The sequence below is a fragment of the Xyrauchen texanus genome, chromosome 4, assembly GCF_025860055.1.
Source record: "Xyrauchen texanus isolate HMW12.3.18 chromosome 4, RBS_HiC_50CHRs, whole genome shotgun sequence".
Classification (NCBI taxonomy): domain Eukaryota; kingdom Metazoa; phylum Chordata; class Actinopteri; order Cypriniformes; family Catostomidae; genus Xyrauchen; species Xyrauchen texanus.
Window position 1 is genome coordinate 26,874,108 of NC_068279.1, and position 20,777 is coordinate 26,894,884.

The 20,777-nt window shown below is 38.8% G+C and overlaps 1 protein-coding gene across 1 annotated transcript; it reads right to left on the reverse strand.

The window, feature by feature from the left end:
* Positions 1-37: 37 nt before the first annotated feature.
* Positions 38-18,707, reverse strand: wdr44 (WD repeat domain 44). The gene is made up of 20 exons (XM_052117790.1): positions 18,458-18,707; positions 18,214-18,349; positions 14,696-14,729; positions 10,415-10,492; positions 9,513-10,119; positions 9,149-9,282; positions 8,954-9,046; positions 8,669-8,805; positions 6,248-6,331; positions 5,621-5,879; positions 5,365-5,503; positions 4,416-4,480; positions 4,178-4,294; positions 3,617-3,739; positions 3,342-3,533; positions 2,085-2,186; positions 1,777-1,892; positions 1,460-1,587; positions 862-996; positions 38-751 (listed from the first exon to the last, which is right to left on the reverse strand). Exons 2-20 carry the CDS (start codon positions 18,288-18,290, stop codon positions 663-665), a joined length of 2,709 nt encoding a protein of 902 aa, XP_051973750.1. The 5' UTR covers positions 18,291-18,349; positions 18,458-18,707; the 3' UTR covers positions 38-662.
* Between the last annotated feature and the right edge of the window lie 2,070 nt (positions 18,708-20,777).

Genomic DNA, 20,777 nt, shown 5'->3' on the forward strand with positions numbered 1-20,777 from the left:
TGAAAAACGTTTAATACATACATTGATTAAAACAACATGGAGAAAACTTTTTATTTCAGGAATCATACACATAAAAAATCAGGTTCAATTATTTTTACAACAAAATAACACTGATGAAGGGTTTTAAATGAAAATAAATTTAGTGCTTAAGTTGGAAATGTCTGGTATTGTGTTTGCCAGAAACAGTGACTTGGGTTAGGGTGTGCAGTGGAAAATGAAATGATTTGTGTGTGGGGGGATGACCACCTCTCTCATATCTTTTTTTTTCTCTAAACGGGCTTGCAGTTTCACTCATCCATTAAAATAGCATCATTGATCCGTGCAATTTAAAGCCCTTTTATGTACAATAACAATAAAGTAATTCCTTTCAAAATTTTATGAAAAAGGAAGGTAAAGGATAGCAATGCTCTCAGCCCATTACTTAACCGACTCCAACTTCCTGGGTCCCTGTTCTCTGTGAATAAGGTGGGGCTTAAAACCTCCACCTCTCAGAGCACTCTCCAGCAGCTGATTGGTCTGTGAATGGGGGCTCAGTTAGATGTAAAGTGACACTGCACTTTGTCTTTTGTCCTCCGTTTTTACTTCTGTCCAAAATCTGGAGATGTTTTTTTTAATCATTGTATTTATATACATTTACTGGGTGTAGTGTTCAGTACTAGCACTCAGTATTTCTTAACGTTGACAAACACTTTAATGGCTCCAGTGAAATCAGCAGAGAGCAAAACTTCAAAGTGGTCTGTTTTCAGCGCCCCTGAGGAAGAGAAAGAAAGGATGAATGGAGTCCTTTTATTCATAACTACTACTATAGACAATGTACTGTTGTGATTTCAAAATGCTGATCATCATGGCAATAGGCAGAACCTGATGGGATGGTCTCTGAATCATCCGTGCTGTCACTCTTACAGTCTGAGTCAGGCTTCTCTACCCCTGGCTCCTGAGGCACAATAAGATCCGGATGGGGAGCAAAAATGGCTGAAGTCACCACAGCATTATGGGCTACAAGGCAGAAAACAAAAGGGATGGGTTATGCTTACCCAAAAATGAAAATTCTTTCATCATTTACTCAAACTTATGTTTCAAACAAAGCAGATGATTTTAGGTGCCATTCACTTTCATTGAGTGTAAAATATGCAATGAAAGTGAATGATTTCAGGAGGCACACATTCTCCCTAACATCTCGTTTTATGTTCAAAGAAATAAGTCATACATATTTGAAACAAGAGAAAATTATAACAGAATTTGTATTTCTCTTTATTGTTTGTACCTTTAGGGTCTTAAAGTTTATTCTTTTTAGGTTCTGAACATAATGGTTGCATTCCAAAATTTCTCAATAATTTGACAGACCGCCAAAACAAATTCCTCAAATCTTTTCTTTTTACAGACCTCTGCGTAACTGCAGCTGCTCTCAGTATATGATCCATTTTTGTTTTCTGATCGCATCATACAGTATATTTATTACCTTTGATCCCTTCCCAGAAATCATTGCGGTCTCGCCGTACAGAGGTGAACTTGCTGAGGTCGTGGTATGTGCTCCATATGTACACATACTTGTCTTCTGAGCCGCTCACAATGAACGAGTAGTCATGGCTACAAGAAAAAGAAATTCTGTGATAAAGGGCAGTTAAAAATAAAGAAAATCACATGAAACATGATCAGAATGGGCCAAGATGAACACTATCATGTCTATGCCAGGAGAATCACTCATATTTTTCAACATGTTTTTTAGATCAGAGATGGAAATAACCGGGCTGTATGTCGGACTGTTGCTCTTCTCACCTGAAGCTGGCTTTGATCTGACTGCTGCCGTTCACGTAGCCTTTATACTTCATGGAAAGAGACAAATCTCTCAGGTCATACAAGCGAATACGAGAGTCATTCGATGTCACCAAGATCTGGAGAGCAAAGGAGATTATAACAATTTATAGATTTCAATCAGCTCTGTGAACTCAAGTTTTATCACCTTGAGATGAAAAATAAGTATATTCAGTTGAATACACAAGTAGAGGTCTAACTTCAGTTATCTGTTCAATTCTAGTCAACTGCTAATTTTCTTATTACCTAAATTTCCTGTTACATGAACCTACCTTGTTCTCTCCAGGCAGCGGCTCGATACCAGTAATTTTGCGGCCCACACGATTCCTGCCTCTTGTGGAGCGAACATGGATTTGGGTATGATACTTAAGACGCTGAGCAGAATATAATAAATGTAGTGATTAGGGTTGTGAACTGGGAACCGGTTCCATTCTTTTAAAAAAATACAGGAAATGTATGATCTTCGTGAATTTCGGTTCCGTTAAAGGTTCTCCAGTGTGCAATTTTCCACCAATGTGGCTGGAACACTGTCCTTAAATACCAGGACAATAATTAGTTTTTCCAGCAGCGTATCCTGCAGCAGCACTGCCCTCTACAGCGTAAAAACACACAGTTCTACCAGTGTATTTGATTCCTGATCGAACGAGTCTTAAGACGGCTCTTTTTACAGCGCAAAACATATGCGCTTCCAGTACGGTCCGATCTCGAAAGAACCATTCTAACGAGTCGATTCTTTTGAATCTACAGCGTGAAACATACAGCGCTTCCATTATACTAGTAATCTTATACTGATGTGATGAAATAAGAACGGTTGAAGTATTACAAGCCTAAAGCACAACAGATAGGCTACAAATCACAGTCTAAACTATCTCTGGAACTGTTACTGTTTATTTAATTATGATTTATGACTTGTGAATTATGACTTATGTCTATTATATCAAGCAGTCCAGTTACTGACTGGTTGTTCATGACACTGTTAATTAAAGATACAAAAGTTTTGTTGTAATAAGTGAAATTTTATACAAAAATTAATGAATTGGTGAAATATGCCATCACGTTTCGTGTTGGTTAATATTTCTTTCTTTAAAATAGAGTAAGGATCTATTATTGGATTGTATTTGTCTCTAATAAGTCAGCAAACACACCTTTTACAAGAACTGTATTACATTTATTTCTGATTTGTTATATCTGCTCTGCAGAAATCTGAAATTATCTAATTATTTGGTAACAGATAGCGGAGGGTAGTAAATGCAATAAGAATTGCATTTCTCATTTCTAAATAATTCTTTTAAAAAAAAAGTACTAAAAGTATTACTGGAACCGTTAAAGGAACCGGCATCATTAAGAGGAATCTGAACCGGAATTTTACAATTCCAACCCTAGTAGTGATTACAGATTTATGATCTGCATTTTCACAGATTGATTTGTACATTTACAGTATATATGGAAATCTTCATGTAAAAAGAAAATAAATTCTTATCCACTGATACAGGGATTTTCCCATCTAAAAGCTCATAATAACAACATACCTCTGTGTCATAAAAAATGCAGCGTCCATCGTAAGTGCCGATAACTGCATATTTTCCATTCTGGCAGAAGTTAGCCGCTGTAATAAGACGTGTCTGTCCATCTACCTCGTTCCACAGTGCCACCTTTTTATCTGGAATATTCCATAACCGCAACTTTCCGTCCAAAGAGCCACTCAAAAAATACCTGTCATCCTGAGAGAATGACAACCATCAAAACACACAAACCTAAACCATTATGTACAAGTTCACTCATGCTCACAAACATGCATACTCACCCTGGGATGAAATGCAATGGCTGTAACAAAGTCTATATGCTGAAAACAGCAGAGACACTCTCTTCTGGAGATGTGCCACAAACGGACCGTTTTATCCATAGATGATGACAGGAGGAAGTAGTTCTGGTCAGAAAAGAAATGTCATCATTACAATAAATAAGTCTAATTACTATTTGTTAAACTGAGAATGTCAAATGTTTTCAACACTATAATTATTTTCCATTACATGACCAAAAATATGTGGGCACCCCCTTCTAATTAATGTTTTTGTCAATTCCAGTCATTCCAGTGAAGACAAATCTTTGTCGTGGTATACAATGACATTTTAGAAAATTGTGTTCTTCCAGCTTTGGGGAGGGTCTTTTTCTGCCACAGCATGATAATGTGGAAGTCTGGTGTGGAAGAACTTGACTGTTCTGCACAAAGCCCAGACTTAATTGGAACACAGGCTACAACCCTGAAAGGGAATAAATCCCTGCAGCCATGTTCGAACATCTAGTAGAAAGCCTTCCCAGAGGAGTGGAAAATGTTACAGCACCACTGAAGGTTGTAACCTCTCACCTTCGACCAAGATAGATCCAGCAGGTCAGCAGTATGACCTTTGTACTTGCAGAATGGAACCTGTCGGAATGGCAAGTTTCTGTCCTCATTGTCCGTGTCTTCCACTGCAGCAACAAACTGAGCAAGATAGACAAAAGGCAGATATTTTAGAGCCCAAAAGAATGATTCATTGGTATGAACTCCAAAATAAAGAGTAGAAAGACAAAACAAACAATGAGAAACCTGACAAATGCCTTACCCCTCCCTCTGTATCTGATTTAGAGGAACATAGACTCTCCTGAGAGGGAGATGGGGATACACGTCCTGAGAGAAAGAAACCAAAAAGAGTCATTTTAAAATGGAAACAAAGTTTTGTTGAGATTGTTTTTTGGCTCATATGGGTATATTTCAGTCAAAATGTTATTTTTGCTTACATAGAGTATGAAAGAAATTCTCTTTTACAGGGGACCTTCTAACTAGGTACATTATGAAAATAGAAATTTTATTTATTACATTTTATACGTTTTTCATAATTTGTCACATTTTAGCAATCAATTCATTTATTATATTGCATAGGTTATATTTTGTTGCATGTTTATTGTTTAATATCATAATTTGTAAAAGTATTTCCATAGATTTGTTGAACATGTGCTAAAAACATCTGTAATATCCCTTTAAGAAAATCAGCAGTTCTGTAAAAACATCTGTAAATGAGAGCATATTGGCTTTATCTCATTCGTGCTACATACGATTAGAATTAAATGTTTATTTTTGATCAACAACTGACTATAAAGAACAGGAGGGGTTTTAAAAGAGACATTCTTCCATGAAAAATGGGATTGCCTTTGGACACACACGGAACAACTTTAAACTCTCAACATGCAGTGAAAGGATCTCCCTGCTGAATACTCCACCACTACACAATCACTGGTAAGTGAAATCTGAACATATACAGCCAGTTGTCCCCTCATTGTAGTAGAGGGTAGTGCATAGAGTAAAAGATTGATCTTTTAAGAATCAATATAGAGATCTTTTAAATGAAGATCACAATACATTGGAAAATCTATTTTTTTACCCGCCCCTTCTGAGCAGACAGCAGATATCTGATGTATTAAAAGTCGGCTTGTTTCATTAATTTAGTGTTAATGTTTATTTCCTAGACAAAGTTGAAGCTTAAACACTCAGCAGTGATCTGTTGTTTAAATTACCTTCTGTATTGTATTTTATTCTCATGTTGTTGAAATAGTCAAAGGCATTTTTTAGGACCCAGATCCGAACAACATTATCCTGCCCTGCTGTAGCCAGCAGCCTCCCACAATGAGAGAATTTCATTGTCCAGACAGCACCCTGAGAGAGAGAGAGAGAGACTAAATAAATATACCCAATATAGATAAATGTAACAAAATCCACATTACCATGGCTGAAAATCACATTAAAGGTCACACACACACACACACTCCTCACCATGTGCTCTCCACTCAGGTCCTGCACCACTTTGATTTGGTCAAAGTCAAAGGGCCCTTTGAAGCTGTGAGCCGCTTTAAACTTAACCGGTCTGGTGTACGGCATTCCCTCATCATCACTGGACGATGGGTCGTCCTGGTCTGTGTGGAAAACCTCGTCCCGAACGCTCTTGACTTTATTCACAGCTTTCTCTCCATATTCCTCTGCCAGGTGCTTCGCCCTCTTAACCGATTTACCCAGAAACTTCTTCAACTGTGTCCTTGGTGAAGGAGGCAGGGAGGGTTGCATTTAGATAAATAGCAGGCCAGTTCATTCGACGTGTTAATTTGGCAACAGATAACAATTTGGCAATTTTTTTATTATGTTATTATGTTATGTCAATTTAATGCTTTACTTGTCTGCCAAAATAATATATTGTCTTTGAATTATCTTCATATTTTTTCAACAAATATTGATATGCTGTTAATCTATTTATTCACAGTTTAATCTCACATCACATAATTAGTTAATCAGTATTTTATCAATTGACAACCGTAAGAAACAGATTTGTCTGAAAATCATACTTATGGACCCCTATACTTATACTTTAAATTATGACTATATTTTAAAGAAACTTCCATTTCTTACGTTCTCTGTTTGAGTTTCCCTCCATCGGTGTCTGTAAGGGCAGGCTGGGACTTATCATCATCATCCGACTGTGCTGCATCATTTCTGCCAAAGAAAGAGAAAGAGTGATATCCCACCCTAAAGCCTCCAGAACTGCTGGCTTTAAGACAGGAGTTTGCTTTAAACCTCTTTCTAAATGAAATCCTGATGTTCAATGGCAAATCATCTACTAACACTGATCCAGGACCGAACCAGCAACCCAAATGTTTTACCACAATGACAGAAACTACAAAACTATTTTCAGCTTAGCATTATGAAGCACCACATGCCAAAATGCCCCACTTGTGTTAGAGTGGTTTAGAATTCAAAGAGAAGAGATTACATTCCTTCTAGTAATTGGGTTTCATTCTGGCTGAAAAAACAAGTGTGGAGAATCGGATAACTGATAGGACTTGATCCTGCAGCCTGAGGGCCCCACAGCATTGGTAAAGCAGAGTGTCATAAGGAAAATTATACCTAATGCAATCTAATAATTTAAAGGAGACCTATTATGCCCCTTTTTTACAAGATGTAATATAAGTCTCAGGTGTCCCCAGAGTCTGTTTGAAGATTCAGCTCAAAATACCCCACGGATAATTTATTATACCATGTTGTAAATGTCTCTTTTTGGGTGGAATCAAAAACACGCTTATTTCATGTGTTTAAAGCACGTGCTTCGGATATTAAAACAACAACAAATCAGAACTAATATGACTGACAGCGTAAATGCCGGAGTTCAGCTAAATATGTATGAACCAGAGCCGGACACTGATGAAGGAGAGACTCTGGCAGAAATCACAACTGTGAGAATGAACCAGGATGTTTCTGAATGGTTAATTGACACTACACAGCTGTGGTGAGTCAGTCTGTCAACCAACATCCCTTATGGTACTGATATGTTGTGCAAATGAGCTGGCCTTTGCAAGTAAACATTCCACTTTTAGGACAACTCTCTTATGTTCACAGTCATTCAAAAAGACAATCACCTTACTGTATTGTGACTAATAAAGGTGCGGTTATGAATTATACAGACAGTAAAAACAACAGAGCTCTGGTGTCTGTGAATACAATTAGAGACAATGGTAACTTTAGTTTTAGCTGGAACATGAACAGTTGAGAATAAAATGTTTTGAAAATCCTGCTTTATATTGACACTCATTCACAAAGCAGTCCGATATGAAAAATTATTTGTACAAACATACATTCATTTTGGTATATTTTGGGGCACATTTCCCTCAAAAACAAAAATTGTCCACTGTGTCTTCAGTGGCTCTGATGCCGGGAGTACATGAAGACTCTTATGTTCACTTTTACAGCCAACAACAGGACACTTATGATGCTTAAGAAGCTGAGACATTATTGTTCTCACTGTATCTGCTCCAGCATGGAAAACAATGGCGGACTATGTGTAGATCACTGAGGGGAGGATCTATGATAACAGGGTGGAGTCCGTCACCAGTCGTGGGCGAGGCCTGCTCTAATTTGACATCACTTTAGAGCAGAAAAAAAAAAAGATTTATTTTGAAGCACTGTTTTTGATTATAGAAATATAAGAAAGAGGAGTGGGTGGACTTAACATTGTAGGGTGGTTGTGTACATACACTGCTGACTCACATTTATGTACATACACCATGTAAAAGTGAATTTTGCATAATAGGTCCCCTTTTAAAATAAAAACTGTAAACGAACAAGAAATGTGACAACATTTATATCAATACATGTGATATTTCATCAGTTAATTAATTATTTTATCAAATTCAGCTGATAACAACAAAACACATGTGTATCTTTAACTGCATATATAAACAGCCAGTTAGTAACTGTACTGCCTGATTGTCTCACAGGTCTGAAGTATATTAAATAAACACAGTAACAGTTCCAGAGACAGTTTAGACTGTGATATGATGTCTCATGTTGTACCTCATACTTGTGAGTAGGGCTGTAACTAACGATTATTTTGATAATCGACTAATCTAATGATTATTAAAACGATTATTCAACTATTCGTTCGATTATTGCAATGACTAATCATTAGCTCTTAACCAATTGTTCAGCTTGTGCCTGAGTTAAAAGGTTGTATTAAACGTGCTTACTAACAATAAAGAGTACAAAATCATCTTTAAAAATATCTCTAAATGACATTCATTGAATTAAAGGAAATACTTTTATCAAGTTTAATTCTGTAATAAATTCACTGAAAAAATCTTATTATCAAGTATTTTTGTCTAGTTTTCCATTTAAAAATATCTAAAAATCCTTAAAACATGATACATTTACTTTAGAAGCAGCATATAAGATATTTAGACTTGCTTTAAGAGAATGTATCTTTAATATACAGTAAGTGTATTTTGTATACAAGTGCCTTAAATTTGCAGTGTATTGTGGGAAATGTAGTTCTCTTACGAGATATACTCCTTAGTTCTCCTCATTATGTGCAGTGTGAGAGGGTTGATTCCAGTGGGTAGTTTCTCTTCTGCCTGGATCAATGGGATCTCCTCACCAGTGTCCAGATTCTTGATCATTACACTCGCAAGAATCTCCTATATAACACACAGATACAGATATCTGACTTTTCCAGATTTTGAGTGCAATCTACGAAGCACAGTTACACAGAAGAAGCATTATCTAGCAATGTTGGTTCAAGCTAATGCAAGATTGCACACTTGCACAGACAAGTAAACACACTACCTCATCAGTAAGTTCTCTGCCTGAGTTAGACCTTGGTCTCTGTGGTCCAGGTGTCTCACTGCTGCTAGGACAAGATGCTTGCTCATCGTTTTCCTACTCGTACATAAAGGAACATACACAATTGTCTGATGTAAATCTTCACTGTTTTCAATCTTCCATTTATATTATCTGATATGATTATATTCTTCTTTGAACCTGTGCAGTGACCACTTTTTCGCCACTAGTTGCACTAGCGAGATCCAAGGAGTGCTGGATTTCTTTTGTGATGCATCGCACTGAGGCATTTGGGCTGACCAATCCACACGGCTCATCTGCTTGCTCTACAGAGACTGATCAATCACAAAGAGCAACAATTGCATTATTCACCAACTGCTTGATGATTCACAACCTCAGAGTAAATTCTGACTAATAACAGGCCTTATAATTATCATGAATTGACAAAAAGTAGAACAATGAAAAGCAGACACCATAAAAATAGTCAAATATGGTACCTATAAAATAAGAATTCTTAATTTTTAAACCTGAGATACAATTGAATAGCTTGCCTCTGAAAATTTACCTTCTAGTCCTGTTGGTCGCATCTCTTCCTGGGACTTTTTACTAGCTGGGAAGTTGGGGCGTGTAGGGGGAGGCGGCCTAGGAGGTGGAGCCCCGCTGGGTGGGGGTGGTCTTGAGGGTGGTTGCTTCTTGGTACTAGCCACAATGTCAGGCTCCAATGTTAGATGTCTGGGAGGTTTGGAAGGGCCAGGGCCATCTGGTTCAGCCATAGGGACTTGTTCTAAAATGTCAGCTGTTTTATGAGTTTCAGCACAGGGCAGGGAGTTGGGTTGTGATGGCTGAACCAGAGTACTTGTTATGTCAGGAGGGGGTGGCATAGCTTGGTCCTGGCCCACTTGGGCGACACCAGCCACATCTGGTGCTCTTTCCTGAATGTCCTGTTGTCTCACATCAGGCAGCTGCTCAGTGTGGCCAGCTTCACGAGGTTTCATGTCAGAATCCTCCAGAGATACTGTTGCGGTCACAGGAACCTGACTTGCAACAACACTGTGGTCTTCTGCAATTGGGCTCTTTTCCTCTACAGATGAGGCTCCAGATCTCTCTTCTTCTCTCAGCAACTGATCTTTCACTCCATTTTTTTGACTCTCTTCTATAATACTGTCAATGATCTAGAAAGAGGGACATTAAAAATTGTGTTATAGCATGCATGCAGAGTGCAAAAGAACAGGCTGGACTTTTGTCATTTTAGTTTGTTTAACCAAAATGATGTGGGGGTGAAAGCTGTTTACTTAACTGGGTACAGTTGTTGTAGTTCCTACATAATCAATTATGACTTATGACCATGCCTATAAAGGTCTCAATTATTGACCAAGAGAGTCTGGCATCCTGCCAACATAAAAGTGGAGAAAGGCTAAAGAATGAAGTAGCAAGAATAAAGCAAAACTGCATCATGGGCACACCCACCTGAAGGGAATCATCATGGCGGGATTCTGGCTGAACCAATATGGCAGTGACTTCCTGTGCCACACTCTCTGCAAGACCCTGCAGCCAAACAAAAGCAACACATGAAAAATTATCCAATGAACAAACCACTAATGTCATATCTTTACAGATACCCGCATATTCCAACAAATTCAATTTAATATAATTTTTACAAATTCAATTTGTATATGTGAAGTGTTTAATAAATGGGGAATCTGCAAATTTGCTGTGAGAGTTTAGCTATTTTATTTGCAGTCATTTCATTAATCATCAATCATATTAAAAGGTATAAATAATAAATAAATGTTTTAAGATACCAATCGAATGACAAAATATTAACGTGACAGTCGTAAAAATAAACATCTGTCTTGGGGTGGCCAGGTGCTGCTGGAAAACGACTTTATGGCTCAACAGCTTGCGACTGCAGTGCTCTTTGAGAGCTTATATTTCTTTCAGTTGACAGACAATAAAAAAATAAGTTGTTGCATTGTTAGAAGTGCAAAATCTACATAACAGCTTTCAGTCTTGTTTTTCAATGTTAAAATAGCCAAATCTATCAGATATTTCTCCCCGTTTTCAGTAATATGAGTGTACGGGGCCTCCTTGCAGACTGTATCTATGGGAACAGAATGCCACAGCACCATAATACTGCTTGCTTACAATAAAAACAGTGAACCCATAGCCAGCCAAGAAAATAACAACACTGAAACAGAGTTTCAGATTTTCCCATGCCACATAGGCCTGCTTGATTGTCTCAGTGGTCTAATGGGTCACTCTCTGTTTAGAAATGGCTAGACCTTTTGTACATTGACCAAAAGAGACAAAAAATTGAACAGACTTACGAATATGATGCGTACAATCAAAATAACTTCTAAAGGCTCTGGCAATGACACAGTTTTGTTCACAGACAGGGCCTGTAAGTCTTCAATATGCTTCACTGGAGCAAGCACTAACAGCAACAGCATCCAGATGCTCCTTCGGAAAGTACTAAATACTTTGCACCTAGCAGCTAATTGGTCCTCATTGTGAGAAGCACAGCATGAGGCAAATAGATGCCACCTCGTAGAGGGAGCTTGAAAATGCAGAATGGTATCAATAATCAAAGTTATTCATAAATAATATTGTATGTTTCTTATGTTAAAAAAATAAATGGTGGTGTAGTGGGCTAAAGCACATAACTGTTAATCAGAAGATCACTGGTTCGAACCCCACGGCCACCACTAATGTGCCCGTTGCTCCGGGGGGATTATCCCTGTAATAAGTGCACTGTAAGTCGCTTTGGATAAAAGCATCTGCCAAATGCGTAAATGTATGTAAATGTAAATAAATATACATTTTTTGCCAAAAATCAAAAGATGGCGCTGCTGCAAATAAGGTCCATTGGCTGAGAGCAATCTCTCTTCTCACTGCGGCTTCAGAGACGTGGTCGCCATACTCTGGGCATGAGCCCGTGATGTAAGAGCATGTCGGCTCCACAATTCAGACAGCCTGGAATGTGCACTGCTTTAATAGAGGGCAGGTAACAATGCAACCACAGAAAGATGTGTCATGCCAGATTCAACATCATCTGAGAGCTCACTCCTCCTGGCGATTCAGATAGGTGACTGCTGTGGTGCAGTGCACTCTGGTCAGAATTAGAATGGCATTCTATTAATTGCTAGTTGCCTTGTTACCACTGTGCAGGCTGGTGGTGGTGGTATAATGGTGTGGGGAATGTTTTATTGGCACACTTTAGGCCCCTTAGTGCCAATTGGGCATCGTTTAAATGCCACAGCCTACCTGAGCATTGTTTCTGACCATGTCCATCCCTTTATGGCCACCATGTACTCATCCTCTGATGGCTACTTCCAGCAGGATAATGCACCATATCACAAAGCTCGAATCATTTCAAATTGGTTTCTTGAACATGACAATGAGTTCACTGTACTAAAATGGCCCCCACAGTCACCAGATCTCAACCCAATAGAGCATCTTTGGGATGTGGTGGAACAGGAGCTTCGTGCCCTGGATGTGCATCCCACAAATCTCCATCAACTGCAAGATGCTATCCTATCAATATGGGCCAACATTTCTAAAGAATGCTTTCAGCACCTTGTTGAATCAATGCCACGTAGAATTAAGGCAGTTCTGAAGGCGAAAGGGGGTCAAACACAGTATTAGTATGGTTTTCCTAATAATCCTTTAGGTGAGTGTATGTGTGTATATATTTATATAAAAATCCCCCCCAAAAAATATATATATATATATACAGTGGGTACGGAAAGTATTCAGACCCCCTTAAATTTTTCACTCTTTGTTATATTGCAGCCATTTGCATGCCTCATTATTGACAGAAAAACACTGAATTGTTGACATTTTTGCACATTTATTAAAAAAGAAAAACTGAAAAATGACATGGTCCTAAGTATTCAGACCCTTTGCTGTGACACTCATATATTTAACTCAGGTGCTGTCCATTTCTTCTGATCATCCTTGAGATGGTTCTACACCTTCAATTGAGTCCAGCTGTGTTTGATTATACTGATTGGACTTGATTAGGAAAGCCACACACCTGTCTATATAAGACCTTACAGCTCACAGTGCATGTCAGAGCAAATGAGAATCATGAGGTCAAAGGAACTGCCTGAACAGCTCAGAGACAGAATTGTGGCAAGGCACAGATCTGGCCAAGGTTACAAAAAAAACGTCTGCTGCCCACAAGGTCCATAAGAGCACAGTGGCCTCCATAATCCTTAAATGGAAGACGTTTGGGATGACCAGAACCCTTCCTAGAGCTGGCCGTCCGGCCAAACTGAGCTATCGGGGGAGAAGAGCCTTGGTGAGAGAGGTAAAGAAGAACCCAAAGATCACTGTGGCTGAGCTCCAGAGATGCAGTCGGGAGATGGGAGAAAGTTGTAGTAAGTCAACCATCACTGCAGCCATCCACCAGTCGGGGCTTTATGGCAGAGTGGCCCGACGGAAGCCTCTCCTCAGTGCAAGACACATGAAATCCCGCATGGAGTTTGCTAAAAAACACCTGAAGGACTCCAAGATGGTGATAAATAAGATTCTCTGGTCTGATGAGACCAAGATAGAACTTTTTGGCCTTAATTCTAAGCGGTATGTGTGGAGAAAACCAGGCACTGCTCATCACCTGTCCAATACAGTCTCAACAGTGAAGCATGGTGGTGGCAGCATCATGCTGTGGGGGTGTTTTTCAGCTGCAGGGACAGGACGACTGGTTGCAATAGAGGGAAAGATGAATGCTGCCAAGTACAGGGATATCCTGGACTGAAAACCTTCTCCAGAGTGCTCTGGACCTCAGACTGGGCCGAAGGTTCACCTTCCAACAAGACAATGACCCTAAGCACACCGCTAAAATAACGAAGGAGTGGCTTCACAACAACTCCGTGACTGTTCTTGAATGGCCCAGCCAGAGCCCTGACTTAAACCCAATTGAGCATCTCTGGAGAGACCTGAAAATGGCTGTCCACCAACGTTTACCATCCAACCTGACAGAACTGGAGAGGATCTGCAAGGAGGAATGGCAGAGGATACCCAAATGCAGATGTGAAAAACTTGTTGCATCTTTCCCAAAAAGACTCATGGCTGTATTAGATCAAAAGGGTGCTTCTACTAAATACTGAACAAAGGGTCTGAATACTTAGGACCATGTGATAGTTCAGTTTTTCTTTTTTAATAAATGTGCAAAAATGTCAACAATTCTGTGTTTTTCTGTCAATACGGGGTGCTGTGTGTACAATAATGAGGAAAAAAATGAACTTAAATGATTTTAGCAAATGGCTGCAATATAACAAAGAGTGAAAAATTTAAGGGGGTGTGAATACTTTCCGTACCCACTGTATTTACCTCAGAAGCAGCATATAAGATATTTACACTTGATTGTAGAGAATAGATCTTGAATATGAGTATAATTGACTTTACAGCACTCGTAACAATAGGATTTTTGCAGTGAATAAAAATGGAATGAAATCAATTAAACTTAATTAGTTAGACAGAAATGTCTTGTTGATGAGAGAGGTCAACAGAGAATGGCCAGACTGGTTCAAACTGACAAAGTCTACAGAAACTCAGATAACCACTCTGTACAATTGTGGTGAGAAGAATATCAGCTCAGAATGCTATTCTGAGATGCAGGTTGCCGCTGTTTTGGCAGAAAAAGGAGGACCTACACAATATTAGGCAGGTGGTTTAATGTTGTGGGGGAGGTTGTCCTGAACAGGTAGATAAAGGTGTATGTAAGTGACAACAGGAAACTCTTACCACAGGTTGGGAAATTTCAAATTCTGCAGGTGACCTAAAGGGAATAAAAACAAAACAAAGAATTGTGGATTGAGAACATAGCTCACCAAGGCTAGGCTTCATATATATATATATATATATATACACATAAGACTCATATCATGAGCTTCATTTTCCCATGTCATACACAGAGGTGCAAAACCTGTGTACAAATTTGAAATTTTAGCGACTATACCCTTCAGCCAGAAAGAGGCATACTATAGACTAATTAGTGAACATCAATGAGGTTCTCTGTGTACAAAAACACGACCAGTGGGCGTGAGGGCTCCTCCCAGCACTGAGTTCACAAAAAAGGTTTGTGCATAATTAAAAGTAGCTAGTGTGGCCTGCCTGATGCAGCATTCATGAACAGACAAGCCCTTCTATTTCATTCATAACACACCCTTTAACCAGCAACTCGAAATTAGCTTTCACTAAAACACTTAGATGTTTGTGCCCATCAGTGCAGCAACCAAACACAAACTTCCAAATCAACCTTCAGCCATCACTGAAGACATTTACATCTCCAAAACCAAAAGATTCCTCTCCACTCTCAAAAGTGCTCTCACACCACCTTTGACCCCTGACATGCCTTAATAACAAGAATATGTAGACTTGATCTTTTGTACTAGATAACAAAAGAGCAACTGATCCTGCAGTCTTCAAAGCTTTAATCACAGTTGATTAACACTCGGAATCTGAGTCATTGTGTTTTTGAGTCATCCAAGTGCTCTTTACTGAAAATAGCCATCATGTTTGTGACTCAAACACTCTAACTATCAAAACTATCCAACTATTTTTATGCACATTTTGAAATTGCACATAAGAAATCCTGAATGGAAAGGCATGATTTGTAAAAAAACAAATAAAATTGTAAGTTCGCTTACAGTTAATGCGCTAGGAGGAGGTGGAGTTTTGCATTAGTTAAAATTATTATAAAATTAGCATTAAGGTGATGGAAACGGTTTATTCGTATTTATACTTTATCAGTCATGATGAGGCAGCTCCCTCATAATGCACTATGGAAGCGCCAACAATTACAATTTTCTTAAGTCGAATTTTTAGAAATGTGCTTAAAAAATGAAAAAAACATTTTGGATGGAACTCAGCAATGATGCTTAATGGTACGCTAAACAAAAAGTTAAAATGTGACAAGACACATTGTAGTGTAGACAATCACACATCATGAGCCAGCAGCGCTTCACTTTCGGATAATCGCACAAGTAAACGTGCCTGCTTTGCTTCAGTCCGTGTGTGCGGATGACAGCCTACATTACGCGTTTCATTTGTTTCTTAATGCTTTCAGAACAACACATGATGTAATAAGGCTTACACATGATGTTTAACAGTGCAAAAACTGCACTGTTAATCCTCGAGATTTCCAACCCAGCATACAAGTACACCCTCCTTAAACCCTGGTCACACTCAAAATTACATTAAACGATTAAAAGAGAAAACATAAACCCACATTGTGTGGTCCAAAAATCTGAGTCTATTCAAAATATAAACTAAAGCTGGAAATAAAGTTTAAGGATTTTGCAGGTGCGATTCACCACAGTTTGGTAAGTATTTGCTCAGCGGTTCATCTCTAGTTTAATAACACATCTGGATCATAAAATTTGGCGAAGAAAAAAGTACCAAACAGACATGTGCAGTTGTAACTTCTGCTAATGCACCTGGATCTGTAGATGGACACACACCACCCATGTTTCACGTGGGTCAACTTTCTACAGAGAGAAGCTGTCCTATTATCTGTATGTTAAATCAGTTGATGACATCACAGATCTTCACGTGTTAGTTGGCAAAATGGCAAGCTGAAAAAACTAGCTGCAAGAGACAAGACCCTGCGTCATTCAAGTCTCCTGTCTGGGAACTTTTTCTTTATGCAGTCAATTACAACTGGGATGGTCAAAAAACCTTTACAAAACAGGCACTGTTATGCAGACATGGCTCGACGCGAGTGCCGTATACTGGTAATATCGATATTTGATTAGCTATTTATGCTGATTTGTGATACAAATCGAACCATGAGAAATTTGAACCGTTACACCCCTAGCAATTAGTAACAAGCCTACCTTTTAGCTGTGACTATTCATAATATGGCACATCCAGAGCCCTTCTATAAAGGTGAGCCTATGATGTTAGCAACAATATGTATAACATGGCGGTCCCATAGACATTTCAAGCGTGCTACACAGGCGAGGAGACCAGTTAATGGATTTCTATGGAGAAGATGCTTCAATGTGATGAATAAAATGCTTTTGTGACAAACAGCTCATTGCTTTATGAACTGACCACCTGTCTGCTAATATTCAACATGTTTTAAACTAAACAGTCCTTTTAGAATTAACTATGTGTGGAGTTTACTAGAATAAAATTGCTGTTTTATAAAAGACCATTCATTTGTATGGTGTCCGCAAACGAGAACTGTCAGTAACATGCTTCATGACCATTACGTGCTCTCCTATGGTTAAAAACACATCGTTAATTCAGTAATAAAAGCTCTCTGGCACAGCCTCGAGTACTTTATTGATTTGATAAACCCATTAACACATAATTAACACAAATGGTGAAGCTGACTACCACCCCTGGAGTCACGAGTTCAAATCCAGTGCATGATGAGTGACTCCAGCAGGTCTCCTAAGCAACCAAATTGGCCCGGTTGCTAGGTAGGGTAGAGTCACATGGGGTAACCTCCTTGTGGTCACGATGAGTGGTTCTCGCTCTCAGTGGGGCTTTTTCTGCATGGATTATAGCATGAGCCTTCAAATGCTACGAATCTTCACGTTGTTTTATTCAAATGCTATTTAAGTATTAATATTAAATGCCAAACGTAAACACAGAACCGTTCCTATGCATGGTGCTGCTGTGTGAAGCTCGCTGAAGAGTTCATAGCAGCACTTTATCGTGAATGATGCACGGCTATTTTCAATCAGCAAGCAGGACCATTACTGTCCGTTTTAGAGGAGAAAGTTGTGACAGTTACAGGGAAATCTCGCAAATCACTAGTATTTGACATTTCTAACATGACCCTATACAATTCTATACCAATTTCAATCAGGGTTCGTAAAAGCGTTTAAACGTTTTAACGGATGTAAAATAATTTGGTTCAAGTAATAACCCAGATACAATAATCAAAAACAACACAACACAGGCACAGCCACATCATCTCAACGCTACGTGTCACAGCAAGATCGTGCCTGTCTCAAATCCAGACAGCACATAGACTCAACTGAGGCGAAACGTGTATAAAATGCCCGACATAATACAGTCTAGGTAGGCAGTTACACAAGTGTTGACACATAGCCTTGAATGCTTGTGTAAAAGTCATATGATAAACATAAACGATATATGGCTGTGCAGAATCAGCTCAACTATAAACAGAAGGGATATAAACAGAAGGGGGGGGGCTGTTGACAGCTGCTGCTTGGACATGTATATCACACTGGCGTAAATGCAGAGAATAGTATGAATATTTTTATTTCGCATGTGAGACTCACGCAAGATATGTAGGAGTGAAGTTGACATCCTCCGCTGCATCGTAAAACTCCTCCGTGTCGCTGGTATCCGACGCCATTGAGCCCGGGCTACATGCAGTGTAGCCGCCACTAGTGTTTCAGCAAAAGAGGCAAACTCCTACCGGTATTAAATGAAGAGGCGAGAAAAGAAGTGTCAAGAATGTAACGGATTTCACATCTGAAGGGTGTCAATGGCATGAGTGCTGGGAGAGGCCGCTCCGCTCACCTGAATATGCACGATAATGCAGCCAGACACGGCCTAGATTACAAGATCTCTCAGACGGCGGAGTGTATAGTTATTTTATAGCAATATCTGTTGGATTTGTTCAATCTGATCAACGGGTAATGCAATGTCAAGGTCCGCACGAAGTCTCCCATGCGGACTGTCAGTGATCGTGGCATATGGGGAAGGTCCCCTACCGGGATATATGATCGAAAACAAACCGCAAGGAGGAAGAGAAACGGTGACAGGTCTTCTCGCGTCCATGGAAATCTCGCAGAAAACTATCGCGTGGTTTAGAAGCATGAACCATTGCACTGCTGATCTTGCGCTCTTCAGTGGTTAGTGTAATATGTGGGTCAATGACATGACGTATTTTTTGTGTCCAAATTCATTATTTTCCTAAAAAGAACTTGAATAAATACTTGTCGTATATCAAATGGATCTACAATATCTCCTTTATAAGAAACCCTTTTCATTTTATTGAAATTCAATAGATTTTTTGAGTTTTGGTGTTTGAAAGACCAAAAATGTCAGGTGGTGCGACCGTCCGAACGTACAAGCAGAGAACAAAACTGAGATATAAATGTTCATTTTCTCAATAAAATTCTTAATCAAATATTTTGGCATGATTTTATGTTAAATTCCTTATAAATGAGGGGAAATAGTGTATCGAACCTATTTCAAAACTATTCTATTACTTAAAAAACTTTTGTCTGAAAAATTGACTTCTACTAATGTCAGGGAGGGTGACCGACATAAAAATGCAATTTTATACAACGTTCCTTTAAGAAAACCATGTGACGGCATTTGACATCACACAGAAGACTCCAGAGGACCCCTTTGATGCAGTAACAAGATTAGTCACCCACCCATAAATATTAGATAATTTTACATTTTTGAGTAATGATGAGGTTGATTCAACTTATCATGTCAGGTGGTATGACCCCTGGAAAACTTTGAAAATGTGTTGTTATTATAAAAATGTGAATTTGATTTAAAAAATGTATGTATAACCTTGAGCACATGGTCAAACATTTGTATAGGCGTCCAAGTTAATGCCTGTTAGATTCTAATTGAGTTTGAAATGTCAGGTGGTGCGACCAATATGTCAGGTGTCGCGACCAGAGTTACAGTTAAACCAACTAAAAAAAGTAATGTTAATTCATGTTTTTGAATATATTAAATACATTTTAATAAATATATAAAGCTTTTAAGTTGTTTAAAGGTGAAATCTACATATGTATATATATTTTTTTATTTTATTATGGTATGTGTGACAATTTAAAGAGCACATTGTCCTTCTTAAAGTCCTTTACTTCAAGAATATAGGACTGTATAATCAACATTGATACTAAAACAATTGCATCTTTAAATTAATCTATTTTAATTTGTTTTTGTAGATGCAAAACATTGAGAATGAAAATATACTTATGCTTTCTCTATGAAGAACGCTTTCTATTTTTTGTCTGTATATAGTTACAATAAGTGAAGGTAGTGAAATATAAAACTATGACATACTCTCTGCAGAAAGAGTTATAAATTCACAAAAACTGCAGAAAATACTGATATGGTCCTTTCAAACCCTTTATAAACAGCTTGAAACACATCAGAATCAGAATCAGAAAAAGCTTTATTGCCAAGTACGTTTTTTACGCATACAAGGAATTTGTTATGGTGTTGTAGGTGCGTTCACACAGTCTCTAAATATATGAACAAGAATAAAAATATAAGCAATATAAATATAAATATAAATATGTCCACGCAGTATCAACTAAAAGTAAGTATAAAATAAAAAGAGCAGAGTAGTGCAGTGGCATGTGGAGTCAGAGGTTGAGTGTGGAGAGTGTCAGGGTGGGTACCGGGCATTGTTGATAAGGCAAGTGGCGGATGGGAAGAAACTGTTCTTGTGGCGTGAGGTTTTTGTCCTGATGGACCTCAGCCTTCTGCCAGAGGGGAGTGATTCAAAGAGATTGTGGCCAGGGTGGGAGAGATCAGCCACAATCTTTCCAGCATGCTTCAGGGTCCTGGAGCGGCGGCAGATTGCAGCCAATCACCTTCTTTGCAGACCGGATGACACGCTGCAGTCTGCCCTTGTCCTTGGCAGTAGTAGCAGTGTACCAGATAGTGATGGAGGAAGTGAGGATGGACTCGATGATGGCTATGTAGAAGTGCACCATCATTGACTTTGGCAGGTTGAATTTCTTCAGCTGCCGCAGGAAGTACATCCTCTGTTGTGCTTTCTTGATGAGGGCGCTGATGTTCAGCTCCCACTTGAGGTCCTGGGTTGATAGTTCACAGGAAGCAGAAAGACTCCACAGTGTCA